This window comes from Acytostelium subglobosum (genome assembly GCF_000787575.1).
Source record: "Acytostelium subglobosum LB1 DNA, scaffold: scaffold9, whole genome shotgun sequence".
In the NCBI taxonomy this organism is placed as follows: Eukaryota; Evosea; class Eumycetozoa; order Acytosteliales; family Acytosteliaceae; genus Acytostelium; species Acytostelium subglobosum.
In genome coordinates, this window is record NW_012236524.1 from 346,053 (window position 1) to 370,906 (window position 24,854).

At 42.7% G+C, this 24,854-nt stretch overlaps 11 protein-coding genes across 11 annotated transcripts; 5 read left to right on the forward strand and 6 right to left on the reverse strand.

Moving 5' to 3' along the window:
• Nucleotides 1-157: 157 nt before the first annotated feature.
• On the forward strand, nucleotides 158-1,938 carry SAMD00019534_050410 (hypothetical protein; the record flags this gene model as incomplete). The annotated part of the gene is made up of 4 exons (XM_012899512.1): nucleotides 158-190; nucleotides 321-888; nucleotides 975-1,762; nucleotides 1,861-1,938. The coding sequence occupies 4 exons, from the start codon at nucleotides 158-160 to the stop codon at nucleotides 1,936-1,938; spliced, it is 1,467 nt and encodes a 488-aa protein (XP_012754966.1).
• A 650-nt stretch (nucleotides 1,939-2,588) lies between these two features.
• SAMD00019534_050420 (hypothetical protein) lies at nucleotides 2,589-5,227 on the forward strand (the record flags this gene model as incomplete). Its single annotated transcript, XM_012899513.1, has 6 exons — nucleotides 2,589-2,792; nucleotides 2,859-3,630; nucleotides 3,703-4,295; nucleotides 4,364-4,585; nucleotides 4,646-4,750; nucleotides 4,937-5,227. Coding segments are annotated over 6 exons (2,187 nt in total), but the record flags the coding sequence as incomplete, so codon positions are not given.
• Nucleotides 5,228-5,876: 649 nt separating this feature from the next.
• Nucleotides 5,877-8,801, forward strand: SAMD00019534_050430 (hypothetical protein; the record flags this gene model as incomplete). Its single annotated transcript, XM_012899514.1, has 4 exons — nucleotides 5,877-6,239; nucleotides 6,303-6,409; nucleotides 6,475-6,959; nucleotides 7,039-8,801. The coding sequence occupies 4 exons, from the start codon at nucleotides 5,877-5,879 to the stop codon at nucleotides 8,799-8,801; spliced, it is 2,718 nt and encodes a 905-aa protein (XP_012754968.1).
• A 643-nt stretch (nucleotides 8,802-9,444) lies between these two features.
• On the forward strand, nucleotides 9,445-10,665 carry SAMD00019534_050440 (hypothetical protein; the record flags this gene model as incomplete). Its single annotated transcript, XM_012899515.1, has 1 exon — nucleotides 9,445-10,665. A coding segment is annotated over one exon (1,221 nt), but the record flags the coding sequence as incomplete, so codon positions are not given.
• A 115-nt stretch (nucleotides 10,666-10,780) lies between these two features.
• SAMD00019534_050450 (hypothetical protein) lies at nucleotides 10,781-11,469 on the reverse strand (the record flags this gene model as incomplete). Its single annotated transcript, XM_012899516.1, has 3 exons — nucleotides 10,781-11,005; nucleotides 11,076-11,222; nucleotides 11,281-11,469. Coding segments are annotated over 3 exons (561 nt in total), but the record flags the coding sequence as incomplete, so codon positions are not given.
• A 192-nt stretch (nucleotides 11,470-11,661) lies between these two features.
• On the reverse strand, nucleotides 11,662-14,283 carry SAMD00019534_050460 (hypothetical protein; the record flags this gene model as incomplete). The annotated part of the gene is made up of 9 exons (XM_012899517.1): nucleotides 11,662-11,850; nucleotides 11,928-12,004; nucleotides 12,084-12,192; nucleotides 12,259-12,598; nucleotides 12,666-12,896; nucleotides 12,973-13,375; nucleotides 13,442-13,625; nucleotides 13,696-14,007; nucleotides 14,071-14,283. 9 exons carry the CDS (start codon nucleotides 14,281-14,283, stop codon nucleotides 11,662-11,664), a joined length of 2,058 nt encoding a protein of 685 aa, XP_012754971.1.
• A 362-nt stretch (nucleotides 14,284-14,645) lies between these two features.
• Nucleotides 14,646-17,147, reverse strand: SAMD00019534_050470 (hypothetical protein; the record flags this gene model as incomplete). The annotated part of the gene is made up of 3 exons (XM_012899518.1): nucleotides 14,646-16,440; nucleotides 16,509-16,684; nucleotides 16,749-17,147. The coding sequence occupies 3 exons, from the start codon at nucleotides 17,145-17,147 to the stop codon at nucleotides 14,646-14,648; spliced, it is 2,370 nt and encodes a 789-aa protein (XP_012754972.1).
• Nucleotides 17,148-17,516: 369 nt separating this feature from the next.
• Nucleotides 17,517-18,500, reverse strand: SAMD00019534_050480 (hypothetical protein; the record flags this gene model as incomplete). The annotated part of the gene is made up of 2 exons (XM_012899519.1): nucleotides 17,517-18,277; nucleotides 18,350-18,500. 2 exons carry the CDS (start codon nucleotides 18,498-18,500, stop codon nucleotides 17,517-17,519), a joined length of 912 nt encoding a protein of 303 aa, XP_012754973.1.
• Nucleotides 18,501-18,965: 465 nt separating this feature from the next.
• SAMD00019534_050490 (hypothetical protein) lies at nucleotides 18,966-20,580 on the reverse strand (the record flags this gene model as incomplete). Its single annotated transcript, XM_012899520.1, has 3 exons — nucleotides 18,966-20,099; nucleotides 20,170-20,302; nucleotides 20,375-20,580. 3 exons carry the CDS (start codon nucleotides 20,578-20,580, stop codon nucleotides 18,966-18,968), a joined length of 1,473 nt encoding a protein of 490 aa, XP_012754974.1.
• Nucleotides 20,581-21,024: 444 nt separating this feature from the next.
• Nucleotides 21,025-22,631, reverse strand: SAMD00019534_050500 (hypothetical protein; the record flags this gene model as incomplete). Its single annotated transcript, XM_012899521.1, has 2 exons — nucleotides 21,025-22,528; nucleotides 22,615-22,631. 2 exons carry the CDS (start codon nucleotides 22,629-22,631, stop codon nucleotides 21,025-21,027), a joined length of 1,521 nt encoding a protein of 506 aa, XP_012754975.1.
• Nucleotides 22,632-23,891: 1,260 nt separating this feature from the next.
• SAMD00019534_050510 (hypothetical protein) lies at nucleotides 23,892-24,545 on the forward strand (the record flags this gene model as incomplete). Its single annotated transcript, XM_012899522.1, has 1 exon — nucleotides 23,892-24,545. One exon carries the CDS (start codon nucleotides 23,892-23,894, stop codon nucleotides 24,543-24,545), a length of 654 nt encoding a protein of 217 aa, XP_012754976.1.
• Nucleotides 24,546-24,854: the final 309 nt, after the last annotated feature.

Below are 24,854 nucleotides of genomic sequence, written 5' to 3' on the forward strand. Positions count from 1 at the left end.
CAAACTTTGCTCAATTGACAGGAGGTGTTTTTTGGGGGGATTGACCTCAAGGTCCTTGATATCTCTAGGCTTTCAATTTACTAACTCCAAACTTATAATTATACATAAATATATATATATATTTACATACAATTGTAATATTAATATCAAATTAATGATGTCATCTCTTACATCATCTTCATCTGAATCTGTAAGTTTATGGGATTGATTGAATGTTGAGTTGTCCGAGTCCCAAGGCCAAGCCTAACACACACACACACACACACTCACACATGTACCCAACTTTGGTCAATCAACAACAAATAATAATAATAATATAGGCTACACCAGATCAGTGGAATAAACCTGATAAGGAGGGAGAGTTGAAGAAACAAGGACATATTGTAAAGAATTGGAAGAAGAGATGGTTTGTGATTCAGAAGGACTTGTTGTTCTATTTCAAGGACAAGTCAGATCCAAAGCCAATTGGTGTGGTGCCTTTGAGGATGTGTCGCGTCAGCGAGAGCAAGTCCATTGGCAAATCACACTGCTTCGAGCTGGTGTCACCACGCATCGACAAGACCTTCTTTATCCAGTGCGCCAGCGCTGATGAGATGAGCGGCTGGATCAAGGCCGTCGAGCGCGGCTCAGAGTACTCGGTGGTGGGCACGCCCTTCAACCTCAAGCACATTGTCCACGTCGACTTCAACTCGGCCACTGGATTCTCTGGTCTGCCCAAGGAGTGGGAGGTCATCCTCAAGTCAAACAACATCACCAAAGATGAAGTCCTCGACAAGCCCAACGAGTGGCTTCAAGTTCTCGAGTTCCAGGCAGCACGTGCTGCCAACGAGCAATCAGGTCAAAAGCCAGCCTCATCAGCATTGCCAGAGGAATCAAACCAGACCTTGGGTATGTATCATGTACATTGACTGATTGGAGTAGTTCCCCAGGTGATTGACCTTCAATGTCCCCTCCCTGATCCCCATCATACATAGGTGATTTGGTCAACAGAGAGGACCCAACAAAGATATATAAGAACATGACAAAGATTGGAGAGGGCGCAGCGGGAGAGGTGTTTGTGGCCACATCTTCAAAGACGAATAAGCGAGTGGCTATTAAGAAGATTGAGATCAACAATGATAATGCAAAGTTGTTGGTGACAGAGATCGCTATTATGAAGACGAGCCAGCATGAGAACATCGTCAACTACATCGACAGCTACGTCGTCAATGACAAGGAGCTGTGGGTGTGCATGGAGTTCATGGGCGGCGGCTGCCTCACCGACATCCTCGAGTGCTTCGAGACGGTCAAGATGACCGAGGAGCAGATCGCCTACACCGTGCGCGAGACCTTGCGCTCGCTCGAGTACATCCACTCGCTGCACCGCATTCATCGTGACATCAAGAGTGACAACATCCTGCTGGGCTCCGAGGGCACGGTCAAGATCGCCGACTTTGGCTACGCCGCGCAGCTCACACAGAAGCAGCAGAAGCGTAACACCGTGGTGGGCACACCATACTGGATGGCACCCGAGCTGATCCGTGGCCATGACTACGGCATCAAGGTGGACATCTGGAGTTTAGGCATCATGATGATGGAGATGGTCGAGGGTGAGCCACCCTACATGTCGTTCCCACCTCTCAGAGCACTTTTCCTCATCACCACCAAGGGTATCCCACCCCTCAAGGAGCAGTCCAAGTGGTCCAAGGACTTTATCGACTTTTTCAACAAGTGTCTGGATATCAATGTACAAACAAGACCTGATGCAACAGCCCTTCTTAAGGTATGTCCAGTCATTTGACCTTCATTCATTCATTCTTTGAACTTGGACATTTCACTAACAAATCGATCGATCAATCAATCAATCAATCACATTTATAGCACCCATTCATGGCCAAAGCATGTGACGCATCACAGTTCAAACCTCTGATACAGATGTCCAGAGAGTCATCCTCATAACGCAATCAATCAATCCTATCGCAACCCAATCTCATTTCAATCACTCAATGCAATCAATCAATCACATAATGATGTGTATTTGTAACAACACAATGAACGTTTGATTGATCGAGATGATGACCATTCTCCATCCAAACCAAACCAAACTCGAGTTAAAGTTATCATATATATTTATAACAACCTTCATCGTTTATAATATCATCATCATTGATTCCTCCATCTTATTATTAATATTTTGTTTCAAGATTCAACTAACAACTACTACTACTACTACTACTACTTGAATACATACACATAAACCAACCGACACAACTTTATTATGATATTGGGGTTCAACGGGTCCCAAACACGAGGCCTGGTCACGAAGGTCCACTGGACAACACCCCCACTATCCCCATCCACACATTACCCCAAGCTCACCCGTCAACACACGCCAGATTTGGTTCGCAGTTGTCGTCTTTTGGTCTAGTGGTTGTGTGTGGTGTTGTTGGTGGTTGGTGGGAACAAGAAGATAGGACAAGGATGGGAAGGTTAGATGACTAGTTCAAGGTGGTGGCTCATAAGACAAGACAGAGGATAGACAATATACAACAGTGTAGCTAGCCTAGTCTTTGTTTATTATCTCTATCTATCTATCTTTGTCTTTATAAACAACACAACATTATATCATGTCACTCAATCTAAGTAGAGGCGATCCAAACTCGTCAACACTGAACCTGTCAGCATCTTCACCGCTGGCTTCATCATCAAGCTCAGCATACTCTACTCCAGACAATGTATCACTATTCGACATTGGATGGGAGGTGGCCAAGAAGGTCGGTGGTATCTACACAGTACTAAAGTCAAAGTCACCAGTAAGTTGAGTTGATGTTCACTTCATTCACATTGATCAATCATCCTAACACATTCAATCAATACAGATTACTGTTGAAGAGTTTAGAACTAGATATGCTTTGATCGGTCCTTATAATGCAGAGACTGCAGCAACAGAGTTTGAACCATTGGTACCAAGTGAACAGGCTCATTTGGTGATAGAGAGTATGATGAGAAAGTATGGCATTCAGATATATTATGGTCAGTGGCTCATTGATAGCTATCCAAAGGTGTTCCTGATCGACTTGCGAAGCAGCTTTCATAAGCTTGGCGAGTGGAGATGGGATCTAATGGCTGGGTTCGAGCAGCCCAATGACAACGAGACCAACGAGTCTGTAATATTTGGCTATCAGGTGGCGCTGCTGCTCAAAGAGTTTGCAGACATGAACACCGATCACCGCTACATTGCCCACTTCCACGAGTGGCAGGCATCGGTCGGCCTCATCCTGTTGCGCAAGTGGAAGGTATCCGTCGCCACCATCTTCACGACGCACGCCACCCTGCTGGGTCGCTACCTGAGCGCTGGTGGTGTTGACCTCTACAATCAAATGCAATACCTAAACATGGACTTTGAAGCATCGAAGCGAGGCATCTACCATCGTCATTGGATCGAGAAGAAGTCGGCCAACGAGGCACATGTCTTTACAACGGTATCAGAGATCACTGCGTACGAGTCCGAGGCAGTACTACACCGCAAGGCTGATGTCATCCTTCCCAACGGTCTCACCCTTGACAAGTTCACAGCCCTTCACGAGTTCCAGAACCTCCATGCCAAGTACAAGAACGTACTTCAAGAGTTTGTCCGTGGTCACTTCTATGGTATGTTTTTGTCCGGCGGGCCTGCCTCCAGCTCACTCAATCGCTCACTCAATCGCTAACACTGTTACACAGGCCATTATGACTTTGATCTGGACAACACTTTGTACTTCTTCACGGCTGGACGATTCGAGTTCTTTAACAAGGGTGTGGACATGTACCTGGACGCTCTGGCGGGCTTGAATAAGTTGCTTCAACAATCTGGCTCAACATTGACTGTTGTAGCATTCATTATCATGCCTGGAAAGACAAACAACTTCAATGTTGAGTCACTCAAGGGTCAATCATATCTCAAGGATATGAGGAGGACGTGTAACTCCATCGTGGAGTCAGTTGGTGAACGTCTGTTCGAGGCCACCTCACGTGGAAAGATCCTCTCGAATGACGAACTGCTCACTCAAGAGGAGTTGGTCAAGCTCAAGAGAAGGATATACGCATTGAAGCAACGCCCATCTCTTCCACCAATCGTCACACACAACATGGTCGACGATGGCAATGAGCCAGTGTTGAATCACATTCGTAAGCTACGTCTATTCAATCATCCAGATGACCGTGTCAAGATCATATACCATCCAGAGTTCCTCAACTCTACCAATCCACTCATCCCACTGGACTACACAGAGTTTGTCAGAGGTTGTCATCTTGGAATATTCGCTTCATACTATGAGGTAAGTCAATGGCGGTTGAATGGCGGACATGCATTTCCATGATGACTAACAAACATGCATATATATAGCCATGGGGATACACACCAGCAGAGTGCACTGTACTTGGAGTACCATCGGTCACTAGTAATCTTACTGGTTTTGCCAACTTTATGAGAAGAGGTCTGTCTGATCCAGACTCCAGGGGCATTTACATTGTAGACAGAAGGTTCAAGTCGCCACAAGAGTCTGTCGATCAGATGACACAATACTTGTGGAAGTTCTGCCAAATGGATAGAAGGCAAAGGATTGAGGTATGTATCTCCATCTATCCAACAACTTACCAATCATACTAAACAACAACACATATATAGCTACGTAACAGGACAGAGAAGTTGTCGGAGTTGTTGGACTGGAGGAACTTGGGCAAGTTCTATTCATCGGCAAGATCTTTGGCACTGGAGAGAGCATTCCCTCCAGTATCGGCATCAATGATTAGCAGCCCTCAGGTGTCTACATCACCTGTACCCGTGTCACCTATATCTATTGCCACATCTGGTGGCATCCCCAAGCAATCAATACCAACGGTAGTTGCAACAAGTCCAGATATGACAGCCACCACAATTGTCAACAACAACAACACTACTACAGCTACCAGAGAGAAGAGTGTATTATCATCATCTCCTACGTCATCCTCACCAATATCAATGTTGACAGAGAGTATGAGACAAACAAAGATTGTGTCATCCTCTCCCTTGGTACAATCAACAACCTCAACATTGCCATCCAAGGCCAACGTGGCATCTCCTCCACCATCATCAACAACAACAACATCATTTGTTGTTAACTCCACAACTCCAAAGACAACATCAACAACAGCATCAACCAAACAGGTACCAACTACTACAGGCAATCCAATATCAGTGCGCCAGACAATTTCCAAATCAAACGGAACACAATAAACTCTCCGACATCAAATCGTGAAGTGGATGACGATGGAGTCCGTGTGTGGACCTGACTTGTTTTGTGAAGATCGCCCAGGGTTAAATGATTCGTGACACCTACATCTTGTAGAGCAGGGATGAAGAATGAATGAATGAATGAATGATTCACTGGTCCTTCCTACTCATCAATAATAATAAATCATCAATCGGGAACCACGATGATGAGAAACTGTTTCTTTATATAAAGTTGATGTTGAAGGTTGATGATGATTATGATGTTGACAACACTAACATCCGCCCCAACAAAGAATAACAACGAGATATCAAGGGATCTCTCCTGGCATCTCAGTGTATCTAACCTTGTGGATGGAACATTGCTTGGAACAATTGTTGACTCCCCTGTGAATAATTTGAAAAAGCAAAGGAGGTTTTGTCCAACAACATGACTTCACCTCAATTTCATTCATTTCTAAATTGCCCATTTGACTTGAGACCGCCAAACCGTTTTAGCTATTAGCTTATACATACATTAGAGATAAAGAGAGTTAAAGTTAGAGATACAGATAGTTAGTTATAGTTTTAGAATAATAGTAATAATAATACAAGTGCATATTGATTGATTGTTTGTTTGAAAGGAGTGATAGAGTGAAAGGATCATCACATGATGGAGTCATCGTCGTCATCATCGGCACAAGGTGTTGTTGGATCTGTCGATGTGGATAGACAACAACATAATATGCAACAACAGCAACAACAACAACTACAACAACCACAACGTAGCTCTGTTTTAAGTCAGAGTACAAGTAGTAATGGTAGTGGAAGTAGTGGTAGTACAAACACAAGTCAACAGACATTGAGTCAACAGCAACAGCAACAACAACAACAATATCAAACACAAACAAGTACGAGTCAAACATTACAACCTCAAGGTATCATTGGCAACTATGTAATAGTCAAGACAATTGGTAGAGGACAGTTTGGCAAAGTGAAGCTAGGTTATCACAGGAAGATACCAAATGAGAAGGTAACATATCTCAATCATTCATTCAATCAATCAATCAAACTAACATGTATGGTTCACGAACAGGTTGCGATCAAGATCATCAACAAGAGCAAGCTTGACCCAGATACATTGAGAATGGTGCAGAGAGAAGTCAGGATCATGAAGCTACTCAACCATCCAAACATTATAAAGTAAGAGTCAATCAATCACTCAGTCTTGGTATCCTTCTAACCATCAATCAATCAATCCAACATAGACTATATGAAGTGATAGAGACTAATAGAGCATTGTATCTGATAATGGAGTATGCTGGTGAAGGTGAGGTGATGGACTTTATGATCGCACATGGAGTGCTGTCTGAACAACAGGCCAGAACGTTCTTTGTTCAGATAGTGTCGGCCATTCACTATTGCCATAGTAAGAGAGCCGTTCACAGGGACTTGAAGCCAGAGAACCTGCTACTAGACACCAACAGACAGATAAAGATCATCGACTTTGGCCTGAGCAATGTGTTCACGCCAGGCTCCTACCTCAAGACATTCTGTGGCTCGCCCACCTATGCCAGTCCCGAGCTGATACTACGCAAGGAGTACAATGGACCCTCGGTTGACATCTGGAGCATGGGAGTGGTACTCTTTGTCCTTGTCTCTGGTTGTCTACCATTCGACGGTGACAACTACGTAGAACTCTTTCAAAAGATCTTGGCTGCAGAGTATACCATGCCGAACTACTTGTCCAATGGTATGTTGTTGTTGTTGGCTTGATCTGTCATCGATCTCCATCTCACTCACACGTTCAATCAATCAATCAATCAATCTAGAATGCAAGTCATTGATCAGTAGGATGTTGGTAGTTGATCCAAATGCTAGAGCTACATTGGATGAGATCATTAATCATCCATGGCTGGCACCAGTGGTGTCAAGTCTCAACTTACAGAGCACGACAATGACAACAGTGCCAAGCCCGAACCAAGAGGGCTTTGTAATAGATGATGATATTGTAAATGAGTTGGTCAGCATTGGTTATGACCGCGACGAGGTGTACAGCTACGTCAAACAGCACAAGTATAACGATTGCGCCGCCACCTATTTCCTGCTGGCGGGCAAGAAGAGCAGAGAGAACAATCCGGCAGTGCCATCATCAGACAACTTCTACTCGGATCAGCCATCCATCTATGCTCCCACCGGTGAGAAGAGTCCTTTGATAAAGTACAAGCGACATCATAGAAGGAGCAACACTGTTGACAGTCCAGGCAAGCAGGCACCAGCTGGCAACAACACAACCAACAACAGCAACACATCAAACAACAACGCATGTAATAATAGTAATCAACCTCAGCAACAACAACAACAACAACAACCGACACATCAACAGCAACAACAACAGAATCAACAACAACCTCAACATGCTCGAAGCAGCTCTGTTTCAAAGCATGGCCACCACAATGGCGGAAGCGAATCACCTGGTGAGTCGCCTATGCACTCTCCAAGATATCGTGGAGAGGCGTTGAGAGTGAATGAGAGACAGGGCAGACCAATCTCCAAGAGTGCCAACACTTCAACAGCTAGCTCGCCATCAACATCTACATCATCATCACCAAACACACATCCAACAAACGTACCGCCACAACCATCTCAACCAAATAACAACATTAGCAACAATAACAGCAAGAACAACACACCAAGTAAACTACAGAGGAGAGCAACGACATACAGCCTCTCGCCGAGCACAGCCACGCACGACGGCGTACCAATACACAACAGGATGAGGAGTAACAGTAGCAGCATTGTGGAGTCGCGAGATAGAGAGCTGCGCGACTCGAATGAGGCCGCCCAGAAGAAGCTGGCCGTGGAGGATTGGATAATATTCGAGGATTACTCGACCAACAACTCATACACCAATCTGCGACCAATCCCCAAGAAGGAGAAGCACAAGTCTTCTGTGCACAACCTGCTTACCTCCTTCAAGAATATCCTCAAGCGATCAGATCAGGAGAAGTCTGCCACGACAACATCCACAGCCTCATTCTCCACGCCATCATTGGATCACGCCACTGGACTGACATCATCACCTCTTGTAACATCATCTTCAACAACATCGACTACATCAACAACTTCAACTACAACAGATCATCATAATCCAGTGTCCCAGCAGGCGCCTGCAAACACAGGCACCGCACAGCAACATCCAGTACCAAGTATCACGACAGTTGAGGAGACTCACAACAACACCAACAATGTCCCATCCATCAACACCAGCACCAACAGCAACAGCAACAGCAACACTGAGGGCGTACCAGAACCAAGAATAGTAAGGTTCGTCTTTGGAGTGCATACAACATCTATGAAGCCAGCGACAGAGATGATGCAACAGGTGCTAAGCATCGTCACGGATTGCTGCATTCCACATACGCAAAAGGGCGCTTACCTATTGGACTGCGAGACAGAGGGAGTGCGCTTCTCCATCGAGGTGTGCCGTCTGCCCCGCCTATCAGTCAATGGTCTGAAGTTTAAGCGCATTGGTGGATCGGCATGGCGTTACAAAAGCATATGTAAGGATATCTTAGGACATGTGAACCGATAGATAGATAGATAGACCATTGGAGTGGAGTGGAAGGTTGGTTTGGTTTGGTGGTGCCAATCAGTCAATCAATCAAATCAGTCATCCATTGGTTAAGTGAGGTACCTTACTTGACCTATCCTTCTTCAAATAACAATAATAATACATTTGTATGTAGAGTATGGTATTAGTATTTAATTGAAGGAGTAGTGGACGTTGATGTTTGTTGTTGGAAGGAATTCGAACCACATGGCAAATTGAACAACACCCACTCACATCAATCGATGAAATTGGTTGGATTAGGGGTTTCCCGATGACGCCTCTTTCACCACTCTACGCGTGTGGTGTGTTTAATCGACATCACCGAAGAGATAGATTGAATGAATATGTGTGTCATTCTAAGGGTATGAATGTCACACTTATTATGACATTCTATCTGTCACACACACACAGCACACATACACATGTTCAATCAACCTACCCTGATTTGTACATGGATTAGATGCCTTCCGGATATAGAGAGCGAGTACAAGGTTCACCCATTACATCAAAGGATAGGCAACAACTACTTAAAAGATAATGAGTGTTCAACATCAATCATTCATTTATTATATTAATAATATTAACTTACTTCACTTTTATCAATATTCTTATATGTTATAACAAAATGACAATGAAGAATTATTTATTACCTCTGTGTGTGATGGTCTGCATCTCTGTGGTGGCAGGCTCACAATGCACTTCCAACTATCAATGTGGATCATTCCCATTTGCTGTCTGCTATAACTTAACATCAAATGCCATGCTTACTGGTATTGGCTGGGACTCCAAGACATCCGATGTAGTCTTTATTTCCAGACTTTCTGGCGTAGGTTCCAATGTATTCAAGGAGAAGCCATTCCTTACATCTCTGGCCGGTTCATTCCATGCTGTTGAGGAGATCAATGCCGAGATTGATGTACCAAATGGAGTAAAAGTCTACCAACTCTACAATTATATGTCCGATGCTGGAATTCCAATCCTTGCCAACTTCATGCCAACTGGTGTCGCTGGTGTTGGTCCATACACCCGTGGTGTCTTTGAGCAAGTGTTCTCTGTCCTCAGTGTTCAGTTGACTCTTGACTATGACGAGCCAAACAACATCCTCTATAGCTGTGACCTCGATGTCAGAAAGTACTCTCCAATCCCAATGACCCGTGATGGCCGTCTCAACAACGTCACCATGTACAAGGATCTTGCCTGCAGTGGACTCTCCCACCAGAAGACCGATCTCTTCTTGGCCGCATCCCCCCGTACCGAACCAGGCACTGTCTTCTACAAGGGATCAACTTCATGTGTTAACTGTGATACCTCCAAGTTGGTCAAGTTGTTCACTGACCCCAACTACATCAGAGCCTTCGCCACCAACTCTGAATATATCTTCTACGCCACCAGCGCTGGAGTGTTCCAAGTTCCACTGTCCGGTGATGTCAGCAAGCGTGTCCAAGTGATGGACAACACTCAGGTCCAGTCATTGGTTGTTGGTAATGAGATGCTCAACATCCAGACCACTGATGCCATCTACCGTTACTGCCCACACAGAAACAACACCAAGATGATCTACAGCACCAAGGACCAGATTAGCCAGGGTCAGTGCTCATGTGCCACCGGATTCGCTGGTGATGCTTGTACCTCTTGTGACGGTCATGTCATCTGGAGCAACGCCGAGCCAAGATGTGTTCGCAAGGGAGGCCCATCTCAATGCTTCGAGGACTACCATTGCGGTAACCCACCATTCACCCAGTGTCTGTTTGGATCGTGTGGCTGTCGCTTCAACTTCACAGGTGTCGCTTGTGATCAATGCAAGGGCACCATCACATGGCAGCAGGGTGTACCCGTGTGCACTCTCTAAGCATGTGTCTAAATTAAAACATGTTATATTGTCTTTTACAACATCGATGTGTACAGTTAATTGATTGATGACCTCTATCTATACATCAATCACTCTCTCAACTTGAAGATGGTTTATTCAACCAGTCAAGTGTTGGATTGTTGAGGTAGTCTTCGAAATCATTGAACAGTCTCTCTTTTCCAGCCTTGACAACGGCCTGTATCGCTTGCTTTGGTGTTGTGCCTGCGTCGCTATCAGTGAGTTTGAGCTGTTTATCCTCATTCTTTACCCATTGACCATCAGTTGCTCTGCCAATAGGTATCAGTCCTAGTTGATTGTCTTGAGTGATCTCTGTAATCTATGAAGTTGAGTTGTGTGTCAATGCTTGTAATGATGGGGATGATTGATAGAGTGATAGAGTGACCTACTGATATAAAGCACATTGAGCTCAACTCATTGTACAACCTGTCTGCAACCTTCTTTGAGATTGGTTCCATTTCTTTATCATGTGTATTCTCGTTGGCATGATAGTAGCCAATCATATCTATTTGATTGATGTTGCAATACTCTTCGATCTTTGATTGATATGTTAGTATCGTTGATGTGAGTGAGCAACAACATGTTCTTCTATACCTGTATCATGGCGACTTCAAACATTGGCGTAAGAGTCATTGAATGGAACAATGGGATGACATCTGTGATGGTAAGAGATGACTTTGCAACCTTTCCAAGCAAGACTCCATTGACAGCATGAGTGCAGTACTTGAATGAGTGTGAATGTATCTTGATGAGGGCATCAAGAGTGATGCTTATATCTGACATGTCTTATTTATTCCTGTATATATTTGTATTATTGATTGTTACTGACCAGTAATAAACGAATCTGATCATCAGCCCTTTGTGAACTTGCACACACAATTTTGATGACACCCCTTACCAATAAAAAAGAGAATTATTAAATATTAGAGATAATAGATAAATATAATATATTACAACAATGTATTGAGGAGTATGCTATATTGATAGAAGTATGATCTCCAGCTCCTTGATCAATTTCTTGATCATATGTATCTTGACGCCAGAGAATGATTCGAAACTAAAGACATCCTTGGAGTTGGATGCATAGAATGTTCTCCAAAGCTTAAACAACTCCAGAGTGTTATCGATATTAATGCAATTGTTGGTCTTCCACATCTCAAATATCTGTATGATCATGGTAGAGAGTGTCATTACGTTAGATATCAAGTGTAAGTTAGAGTAGATGGTGGTGATATACTTACATCTTTGATGTCGTCCAAGTGTTTGAGATCAGAGTTATGGTATATAAGAAGTAAGAAACTATTCAAGCAACACATGTCTGATGATGGAATTACCGTGGTGACGCAGGTTAGAACTATATCATCGATTGTTTGAGGATTGCTCAGCCCAATACTTACTCTCATTATGTATAGATGTTGGTGTCACACAGTTTATGAGAAGTTCCAAACAGTTGGCCCAACCATCATCGCTGAATAGTCGATCGTATAGGTATCTAATATCTTGATTCTGTTGGTATTTTGGAATACTTGTTAGCATTGACATGACCATGGATGATTTATCGATGAAACTCACATTTGCAACAAAGTCTGGATTCTGTTCTGTCAATCTCTTAAAGGTTATGTACACTGTCCTGACAAAGACATTGGCGTCGATGATGTTTGATCGTATGATTCCTAGCATCTTATCGGTTCTAACAATATGAATGCCACATAGATGATTGAACTTGAGGTATAGGTCCGGTCTGAACTTGATCATTTCAGAGAGTAGGTCAAAGATTGATTGATAACCAGTGCTTGGACCTGTTACCAAGTCCTCAAACAAAATGACCATCAATCCATGTCGTTCATAATATTGTGCAATATTGACTCTTGGTACTCTCATTGAGAACTGGATACAGCATGATATATTTACACTGTGTTGTGAGTTGATTGATTGATTAGTATGCCATGGCATGGAATGGAGTGGAGATATATACATACCGGTCTTTATGATTATTCCTACATTTTAGGAATAGGTCATGTAATGTCTTTATCCAGTATTGCTCATTTGGTATCATTTCATCGGTGACACCATTCAGATAATCCTTTTCATGATCAGATAATAATAAACAATCTTTGAATGTGTATATCGCTTCCTGATCCATGTAGTTGATTACCATTCGCATTACCTGTATCTTACGTGCAAAGAACGGATTGACACGTTCGCTATCACTGGATCGATTGGATAAAATGTAGTGTGAGTGATGATTGATTGATCGAGAACATTCATGCCATGTGATCAACATACAACTCATTCTCTTGTTTGCTCCATTCGATACTGTTGACAATGTTGTAGAGTGTTGTGCTGAAACCAAGTGATTTGAGCTTGAGGAGCAGGTCCACTTTGCGAGGTCCCCAAAGTATGCTGCAGAGGAATGATAGCAATTCAGTCTGATAGGTGACCTTGGTGTAGCTGGTCAACATGGCGTAGGCAGCAGTCGATTCGTTGTCATTGAGTTGTAACAATCGCATGATACCAAACATTGGCAATGACTCCACCACATTATCATTCTCCATTGCTTCCCAAGGTATATCCACTGCATCCACACTGGATAGAAAGTGAAGTGATGGTGATACCCAAGCACGACTATTTGTACTCCGCAGCATAAGACACACCTTGCGGAATATGTCCGGTATATTAAGTAGCAGACCTTTGATGGTTGGTTGGTTAGTTCATGTGTGTGTGGATGCCTGGTTGGCTGGCTTCATCAACTTACTATGATTGATATATAATACTGGATTGACTTCATAGCGATGGATGCATACTTGATCCTCGGGGATGTATGCACATGTTCCAATGACCTTGATCAGCATGTACAGTGTGAAGCTTGAAAGTCCAGACATGATTGAGTTTAGATTCGGTATCTTCCTCAAGTCAAACACTCCGCATACCATGATGTTCTAAGTTGATGTATATATGTTGTCGTCAGTTGGAATGATTCCACTCACCATGTCAATGACAAAATCATACCTTTAAACATAGGAATGCAGTCTCTGTATACTCTTTGTGAGCAATCGATTCGAATAGTATCTGCATCAGTGGATCATCGTACATGCAGTCAAGTGCAATATCCTCGAATGCCTCTGTTATGAGGCTCAATATGAATAGTAGTTGATACTTGATATCATTCTGTCTGTCAAATGAACCATCCAATGTATTACTACTACACTCTAGATTCTTGATCATATCAATGATGTAAAGATGTCCACCAAGCAATGTAAGTTCATCTACCAACTCTGGTGACTTCATTCCATCCTGTAGTTCCTCCAACACTGGTCTCATCTATATCATTATATCATGTCAGTACTCGATCATTCGATCAATCGATCAATCGATCAATCATACCTTCTTATAGTCTCTCTTTAAATGACATCGTCGTAGTTTGATTAGATGTATCATTGATTCCTGTGTGTGACTATCAAGTTGAGTGATGAATGGTGATGAGGGACTGACAGATGTAAGGTCAACACCATATCTACTCCTCTTTGCTCCACACAACTCAATGTTAAGCAGTCTATCATTCAATCCAATGTCGCCACTATAAGTATCGTCCTCCATGTTGTTGTTGATGTTGATGGTTGTATCTATCTATCTGTCTATGTATGTGTATGTATATGTATCTTATAACAATCAACTCATTTTGTGTTTGATAGATTGATTGATTGACTGAATCTTTCGCGCGAAAGAAGAAGATATCTTGTGATGCACCCGAGGACAATCACCCTATTCTTGAATCCCAAATCAGGAAGTATTTGTGATTGCATGGTATGAATGGGCAAGACCATCAATGATCGGGTATATCTATCCTGACTTTATTCGTCAATCAATCAATCATTCGATCAATCATTACATCTGGCATATGGTATTACACTATAACCAACTTTACTTTTGGTCATGATCATCTATCAATATGACATTACTTAAACATTCTTTTCCATGTCTGCTCTGAATACATTGTACTCCTCACGTAGACATTCAAAGATACGCTGTGCAATCATCTTTTGTTCCACTGATCCATTGTTGACCTTGTCAGGATGCACTACCAGATTGGCCTTGTGATATATCTTTTTGACTTGAGTCGGCGTGATCACGGCGCCTCTGGTGATCTTCTCCCAGCCACTCTCCTCCCAGAGCACCTCGTGCAACGATACCAACAGCACTCGAATGTCATTTCGTCGGCCATTCTTCTCAGACCACATCTTTATCTTCTCGCTGATGACCGGTTCGATCGAGCTTCGTGCATGCTGATGATGATCGATGTGTGGTGATGGTGTTGGTGTTGGTGTGAAAGGTGTTGCTTGAGGACCATTAAAGAATGCTGATTGGAATCCAGTCGACTGTGGCTGTTGCTGTTGCTGTTGCTGAGGTTGTTGAGGTTGTTGTGATTGATGCGCCTGTCTCGGTGATGTAAAGTCAAAGTCACCAAATATATGACTGTATCCTCCTCCACTTGATTGATCAGCCTGAGGTTGTTGAGGCTGTTGAGGTTGATGTTGAGAGGGTGGTGTATGTCTCATCCAACTGTCGTCTACGGGTGATGCTCTTGATGATCCAGTGTTGTTGTTGTTACTGAAGCCCTGTGGTGCCTGATGTGGTGCCTGAGGTGATGCTCTCGTTTGATAAGTGCCGCTATTGTTGTTGTTGAAGCTCTGTGGAGGTGTTGCTTGGGGTTGACTCCTAAATGGATACTGTTGCTGTTGTTGTTGCTGTTGCTGTTGCTGTTGTTGTGCCTGCTGAGGTGTATGTGGTCGTGAATTAGACTGAGCCTGTGGCTGTGGTTGCTGTTGCTGTTGGGGTGTCTGTGGTCTGAATGATGCAGACTGAGCAGGTGTCAATGGCTCCTCCAAGATATCAGCGCCACCCGATGACTTGCGACCATTACTACTGTTAGTGTTGGTTGGTTGAGCATTGTTCTGGGATGATGTTGGTGATGACGATGAAGGTGGTGTCTGTGATGGATACATCCAATCATCATCAAAGCCTGATGTCGTACTACTACTAGTAGTAGTGGTCTTTGGCTTCTCAACGCTGTTACCATTGCTGCCGCCATTGCTCTTTGATCCTGATGCTGATGCTGATGCTGATGATGTAGTGTTGCTGTTGTTGTTATTGGATGACGTTGACGATGTGTTTGGTCCACCACTATGGTGCTCAGAGTCCTCATCCCAAACGTTAAACAATGTTTCTGAACGTTTCTGTGAAGCTGGTGATTGATCATTCGTTGACATCTTATCAAACTGTTGTGTTGGTGGCTGTGTCTGTCTCGTAGATGAACTGGTCTTTGCCTGTTGCTGTGCCTGTTGTTGCTGCTGTTGTTGTGCCTCCTGATATGAAGGTGGTGGTGATTGATGTCTTGACGTCATTGGTGTTGAGTGATTACTATTATTGTTGGTATTGTTGCCATTATTGTGTACAGATGGAGGTGGAGTTGTTTGAGTTGGTGGAGTTGATGTTGTTGTGGCCTTCTTGGTGTAGATCTCAACTAGATCAGACTCGGACATCTGATAGGAGGAGACCAGGGGCGTGACCATCTCAAGGATGCCCTCCAGGAGCAACGAGTTTGATTCGTAAAAGATGGCCAACTGTTGTATCAACGTCAAGATACTATGAATGATCAACTTGCATCGTACAAATGATCGTGTTTGAAGATGTAGGTTCGAACGCTTCGACACCGTCTCAAACTCCTCTCTAACTCCTCTGACCTTCTCAGAGTCACTGTTTGTTCATCGCCATCGTGTTAGCTTGTGCGGGTGATGGTGCGGTGATGTTGCGACATGACATACCTTGATCTCTTTACAGCATCATAGTCCAAGTTTAGATGCTTTCTCTTCTCGAGTAGCTGCTTGGTTGACTTGTTGAGTTCAGTGTCACGCCTTGATGGATTGATTACCTTGTATTGCAATTGATCAACTGCTGACTTTAAGTTCTCATGTTCCATCGTACCAAATGCATCATATAGCTGATTGATTGAGTGAGTGAGTTAGCGATCCAGTGATTGTGATCACGGGGACAAGGCAACATACTCTTTGAACAGACTCTTGAAACTTTGGAGATAGATTGATTAACTTTGCTTGATCGACTGGTGAACCTTCGGAGGTAGATGATGGGATGGCAGTCTTCTTGAAGAACTTTGATAGGAGACCGGTGGAGAACTCTGTGTCGTCACCTGACAGCTCAGACAGTACAAAGTTGCAAATGGACGATGCCAAGTTTGTATTACTACGTGACAACTTCTCCATGTTTGCCATTGAATGCTGAGTCGACTCCTCCATGTGATTCATAAAGTCACCTAATCTCTTAAAGTTTGAATAGTTCATTTCAAACTGATCATCAACAGTCTTATCTGCTGCTCCCATCTTCTCCAACACAGTCTGTGTTGCTCTTCTCTGGAATTCAAACATCTTCTCTGTGAATGACTCCATTCTTTATAACTATCTCTGTTCTGTTGTTGATGATGATTGTTGATATTTGTTGTTATTGTTCTATATGAATATGTATGTATAACTATACTTTATGTTTAAGTGAATATAATAATAGATGATGATGATGACTTAACTAACACTATTCACTCACTCAGTCTCGTTTGCATTAATACCTTCGTAGTATGTGCCAACCATGCATCAAACTAGTAGACTATGGGGGGTTTGAAGAGAGTGGGAGGTTGTGTTCAGTTCATCAACCCCACAAATTGGAATTATTTGACAACTTTGCTGTTATATGAAGTTCTGTTGGATATATTTTATTTGTTCTCTGGTAATGATAAATATATATTATTTATATATATTTATATTTTAGTTGGAGTTGTTATTGATCCAAGAGTTGTAATATCTTGTTGGTGCATCGATTAGTGATGGTTGTGTTGGTACCCAACCAAGGAGATTGGTTGACTTTTGATGTGATGTTGCATTGGATACATAGAGAAGGTATGACATTGGATTGGTTGGAGTTGGTGGAATGAATTTGATTGCCTTCACATCCTTCTTGGACTCCTTGGCAATCGATCTGACAATATCAGCAGTCTTGTAATAGTATGCACTGCCAAGGAATACTTGTCCACGTGATGCGTCAGTCTTGGTTGCAGCCAGATAGTACAATCTGGCAAGATCAGTAATGTGCACTATTGCACGCCACTGACCCTCCTCTCCAAAGATCTCAAAGTTTCCATCAGTGTTCTTAACAACACCTTCATAGTAGAGTGAACTTCCACTACCCTTCTTGCCAAAGACGAATGATGGTTGAATGACAATACCTCCTATCTCACGATATTGATTCTCCAGTCCAACCCTTACAGTAAGGAATGGATTATTGCTCACATTGTAAGGTGTGTTCTCATCAACAACCTTGTCCGATGTTCCATAGACCAATGCTCCAGAAGTGTAAATTGGCACCAATTGTGGATTCTTGGTGGACTTGATCTCTTTGAACTTGTTAAGAACTGATTGAGCAGTGTCCAAATTGGAATAGTCAGCAAGAGCTTCGATCACCACATTGACCTTCTCAGCAATTGGTACCCATTTTTCAAAGTCAGATACAGCACCAACGACAGGAATTACTAAAAAATAAATTATTCTAATATTAATATAATATAACTAACTTATAATTTATGTTGATAAGGACTACATACTTTCATTCTTTAACAACAATTTGGCATTGTCCTCTGTCCTGGTGAGACCATAGACAGTGTATCCATTTCTAAGGAACTCCAAGGCAACGTCAAATCCAATGCTTCCAGTAGCTCCCAAAATTAGAACTGATTTAGCTGATGTAGATGTCATTGTTATGAAAGATTGTTTGAAAAAAAATAGAAGTTATTAATAAAAATAAAGATTAGTTAATATTTAGTTAGTTATTAGTTATTTGTTGATATAATTTGATAATGATCTTCAAACATGTCTGTTCTTTCTTTTTATAATTAATTAATCAATGGGTTTAAAAGTCAAACTGGTTGAAAGTCAAACAAAAAGAAAAAGCTTCCATCGATGCATTTGGAAGCATTCATGAACCCCCAAAACAGTTAATCTCCATATCGGGTGGTCCCAATGCGAACATCGATGCATCGATGTCTTGCGGACAACTATAGAACATGGAATAAGGTACATACCTTCTCAATCAATGATTGAGAACCGTATATTATTGTTGACCACGAGTCCATCAATCAATCAGTCAGGACACCTCCCGTCATGATGATGTGATTGAAGTAGGTGACCGATATTATACTACTATTATTATTATTATTATAATTATTTATGTTTCTTCTCTGATTGTGGTAGTAGTGGACTGATCTTCTCAATGAACTGTACAATATAGTTCTCCTCAGAGAATCTGTCGGTTGATTCACGTGCTGCACGTTGCATCTCTATGTACTTCACTTTGGATGAGAGTATGTCGTGAATGTAGTCGCCATACTCCTCTTTGGTGACGGCCAAGAAGCCTGTCTCGTTGTGCTTGACAATGTCCTCCTTGGGTCCACCAGAGTTGTGCGCCACTGGTATCACTCCGGCCGCCATCAACTCGACGACGCCAATGCCAAAGTGCTCGGCCCACATTGTGTGAATGCCAACGGACGCCTCGTTCAGCAGCTGGTTCAAGTGCTGTGCCGACACGCCAACATTGATCTCCAGGTGATCGGCAATCTCCAACTCGTCGGCCAGCGTCTTGAGGGCCTCCACGCGGTCCCTGTCGTCCTGGTCGCGTGTCGAGCCAACCAGCACAAACTTGATGTTGTTGCGATGCTCTGGATACTTGGTGAGGATGTAGTGCAGTGTGTTGAGTTGCAGAGTGTGATCCTTCTCTGGTCTGAACTGCGCGATCGACAGGACAATGTTCTTCCTGCCCATCCAATTAAGTGCCAGCTGCTTCCTGGTCCTCGTGTCGACGGGTGGGTACAGCAGGTGCAGTCCATTGACGCCGATCTTCATCCTCCACAGATGTGCGATGTGATTGCCCGTCCACGTTCCATTGACAAACACGATCTGTGCAAAGTTGCCCACGAGGCAGTAGACCCATGAGAACACTCTGTAGTAGATCAGCTTGCCCGTGGCCAAAGTCCTGTTGCCAGAGATGGCCTGGTTGTTGTTGTGGGCGGCTTGGCCCACTCTCGACATCATATCTGTGCTCACGACTGGGTAGTGGACGTAACAGGCCACCTTACAACCGCCTAGCAGTCTAAAGATTGGGTATGTGAATGCATAGCCCATCGTGTCTATGAATACATGAGGGTTGAGCAGGTTGAGTGCCTCCCATCCCAACAACATTGAGCCCAATGACTGACCAACCAATGTGAATCTAGGATACATTGAAGCTTCAACGAATCGTCTCTGATGTAATCTAACAAACTCAAGATTGTCTCTGTTTAGATGTATATCGAATTGATTCTGTTGTTGTGATAAGTGTAAGTATGTATGAATGAATGAGTGAGTGCGCTTCCTTCATTCCTTCACTTACCTTGATCTTATCATATATCTGTTGATCAGAGACTGTGTCGCCAGTGTACACGACACACTTTACATGTGGATATTCATCCTGTATCGACTTGACAGAGCACCATAGTACTCTCTCACCGCCACCTCCAGCAGCACTATGTACATAGTGTAAGATGAGAGTTAGTTGGACGACAGGTCGTCATGAACATGAATGAATATGAACATACCAATATGGATGGAAGAATGCAACAGTATATTGTGAATCTGGTCTTCTTCTTTGAATGAATCGTAGTCTGAGTATAAAGATTAATAGTGCCAAGATGAATGTAAGAGGTATGAGTACAGTCAACAATGATGTGAAGAATGCCAAAGTCATTGAGATCATCACCACCACTGTTACAAGTAGCAATGATGCCACTACCAGTGATAGCATTATTAATATTGGGTTCATATATATATATATATCAAATATATATATCTCTATGTATGTATATGTTTCAATTGAATCACAAACAATAAGATGATGGATGACCTTTCATTCTTGTGCATTCATCCAATGAATGACTCATTGAAATTGAACACACACCCACGTGTCAACTTCAACCCTTTGTCCAACAAAGGTCGCGCGACCAACAATAGCTTTATTGACAAACTGAGGGTATGTCCATCAATAATGGTAATATTGTAATCAAGTTTAGAGGGGCAGGGACTCGACTGATCAGGGAAGTAAAGATAGATTGTACAATAGTTTATTATACTTGGGGAGATGGTATTGATTATTTACAAGATGGTATTATTATTATTATTATTTTGTTAGTTTGAATAAATAAACTATTGTGATGGATGATGATGATGGATGACGGATCGCGATCAAACATTATTGATTGATTGAATGTTGTTGTTGTTGAGTAACAACGTCATCACTCTGTTGTTGATTTGGGAATGTGTTGAACTTGTATAGATGTCGTTTGGACTCGGTAACACCACAATATTGATACTGGCCATAGTCAACCTTTGATAGGTCTTGTAGCAATTGATCATAGTCAGTTCGATTGGTGTCGTACTCTATGATCACGGTGTTGCAACGTGCCTGGATGCGAAGCAGCATGCCAAACAGACGCTCCAGCTGGGGCTGCAGGAACTTGGGATAGGCGCTAAAGAGGAACACCATCTGGTCACAATTCTTGCTCTCGTTGATCGCCGTGAACAATCGCTCAAACGCATTAAAGAAGATCTCCACACAGTTCTTGCTCAGCTCGTGCTTCTCTGGATAGCAGAGGTAGACGTTGAGCGAGGTCAGAGTGATCGAGTACTTGATAAAGTCGGTGAGAGTGTCGATGTGTTTGGCGTTGATCGAGGGGATCGTGAGTGATTGGATGTTGGACTCGATGTTGAGTTGAAGGAATTTGTTGCGACAGGAGCTCAATCTGATGCTCTTGAGCTCATGGCCAATCTTGACTACCTTCTTAATGCGCGGGATAGTGAGTGTAGTGATCGTGGGCTTGTTACTGATGAGCTCGATGAACTCATCGCCAAGGCGAATGCAGTCGGCCAAGTCCAGTGTGTGAAGATAGCCTTGCTCGCGCTTCAAGTAGTCAAAGAATAGATCGCTCTCGAAGCTGGTCATTCGGTCGACGAGCTGCACGGATCCAATAGAGAGCGTGGTCAACTTGAGTGACAACAGTGTTTCAAAGAGCTCGCGACTGAATCTAACGTGCTTCAGCTCGACCGACTGCAGCGCCTGGAAGGTGGCCATGCGTAGCAGGGTGCTGGTCGTCCACTGATCGGCTTGAACGTATTTGTTGTCCACTTGATGCGGTGACAATGTGAGCGATAGGAGCTGGCTACGAAAGACGGTGCAGTAGTCATCGTGAGCGATCAGCTGATCGAATGTGTTGAGTGAGCACTCCAGCGAGCTGATGCTCTTGATGAAGCAGAACTTGTTGGAGAGATGCTGGATGTAGTCGCGCAATGGCATGTCCATCTCGGACGAGTACTTGATGTTCTCGACGAATCTGACCACGTAGCGATGACTCACGAGGTCAAAGTAGCGACGGGACAGCATGGCAATGGGAGCCAATCGCACGTAAAGGAAGCGGTCATTGGCTCTGCCAACGTGGAATGAGCAGTAATGTACATATTGAACAAAGTAGTGGTCAAATATAGTTCGGATGATTTGGAAAGGTAGTGATTCACATTCTGATTGTTGTTGTTGTTGTAGTTGTAATTGTTGTTGTTGTAATTGTAATTGTTGTTGTTGTTGTAATAATTGTTGTTGTTGGAGTTGGAGTTGTTGTTGTTGTTGATGCTTCTGCTCAACATTACTAACAATGTCCTCTCCATTATCCTCGCCATTAACCAGAATGACTGGATTCCTACTTCTATAATTTAAATAATAATTTAATTTATGTGTCAATATTCTTCTTTAAATTAACGAATCAAATATTAATAATAATCAATCACTTACTTTGAGGTTATAATCATTATTATAATTATTAATATTAGAAATACAATGAACGATGGAAATTATGTGTATGAACAAACAAACGAACGAACGAATGAATGAATATTTGTTTATGAATAAATAATAATCGGTAAGATAGTAGTAATTATATATCTATTCTATAAACGTTTATGTAATGTTATAACAACACACAATACAAATATAAACAAAACAAAACAATGGATGTTTGTTGCTGATATGATATGATATCTCAGTCAGTCAGTCACCAACGATCTCTCTCTCTTTCTACCTTATTGTTGTTGCAGTTGCTGATGATGGATGATGATTGTGATGATGAGATTGTTGTTTGATGCTTATGCCAGGTATGATGTGAGTGTTTGAGTGGTGTGTTTGTGGAATAGAGTTGAGTTTATAAACAACCTTCTATCTATCTATCTATCTTGTTGTTGCAATGTTGTTGTTTGTTTATTAGGGTGTGTATGTGTCGTAGTGAGGTAAAAGGTGTAAGATGTATGTGTGTCTGTCTGTTTGTTTGTTTGTTTGTTTGTATGTTGGGAGTGTGTAATACAAGGGGAATGAAATGAATGAAAATGGGTGAGTGTGTGTTGATAAAGAGTCAACCACAGCACTGTTTTGCTACAAAACGAGTTGGGTGGGAAGGTTGTTGTTTTTTGGTGACCAACCTCACATTGGACGGGTTTCATTCATATTGGATGGAATACTCCCACTTACCAATTTACTTACCAATTATAATATATAAATTTAATTTATCAACAAAAAATAGATATATTAGTCTAATGAATTCACCGAATTAGTACTAATTAACCAAACAACAAATTGGTGTGGGGTACAACTTCATTGTGTCGATTCACAACATGATCATGTTGATATGTATCAAGGGGGCAGGCATGTTTGAACTCATAGACTACGAGTTAATTAATGTACCCTCCTCTCTCACTTAAGGAACCTTGATTCTTTGTCTTAGGAACTATTAATGATATAAAATGTAAGGGACGGTGTTGAGAATGACCACCTTTGGCGCCATGTTTAGCCTTAGGTGTATGCTTATCATCACCCATCAACAACTTTATGATGAAATATCTATCTTTTTTTTTTGATTAATTGATCGTCTGAGTGATTGTCAAGTTCACAGCTCACCCCCACCCATCAACATCTCTTCTACACTACAGCTCACTGCTAGTCTCATTCATTCAATCAAACTTACAGTTATAAGATTTATACATATACATATACATTATACATTATACTTATAATATAAGATGTACGCATTCGTTCCATTGGCAGTGTTGACACTTTTGTGTGTCGTTTTGTCATTGCTTGTTAAGCGTGAGAAGCTTGTTGTGTTCTGGTTGCTCTGGTCTGGAATCATTCACATTCTGCTCGAGGGCAGCTATGGATTCTTTGCCCACGAGGTCACCACAGCATCCACCGTCGACTTTATGACCAAGATGCTCGAGGATGTCCCATTGGAGAGCGCCTGGAACCCACACTGGTACGCCAGCCTCTACACCCAGTACGCTAGATACGACCGTCGTTACGCCATCGCCGACCCAATGGTCGTGTTCTTCTGCTTCATGGAGCTCGTCCAGGGCACCAGCTGCTTCCTGCTGGTCCTGTCCGTCATCTTCCAGTCGGCCTACCGCCACGCCCTCCAGATCTTCCTCTGCTCGCTCCAGGCCCTCGGCACCGTCTTCTACTTCATCACACCATACATCTACGGCGAGTGGGACCAGTTGATCAGCTCGGACCCCTTCGAGCTCTGGGTCTACGTCGTTGGTCTGAACGGTCTCTGGTTGCTCGTTCCAATCATCATGATCATTCAATCATTCATTGCTATTGGTCGTGATGCCTCTGTTGCCGCCAAGTACACAATCCAACCAAGATCAAACGCCAACAAAAAGAAGACAAACTAAGAAATGATGTTTGGATGGACAACGACGACAACAACGTTGTTGTCGCGAATAGATTAGAATAGAATAGAATATGAATAGATAGACCTAGACTAGAGAGAGAATGACTTAGAGACAACGCTCTCACTTTTAGCTAAGCTAGACTACCCATCATCATTGATTGAGGAACATCCGATGTTCCCTCCCAATAAACCAGCGCTTCAAAAGTATACATGTCTGTTTGTTTGTCCGTTGTACGATGATTTACTGTTTACTGTCGAGTCGCTGTCTGTCGAGAGCCAATGCCGCAGCGCCTTGTGATGATGTTGATTA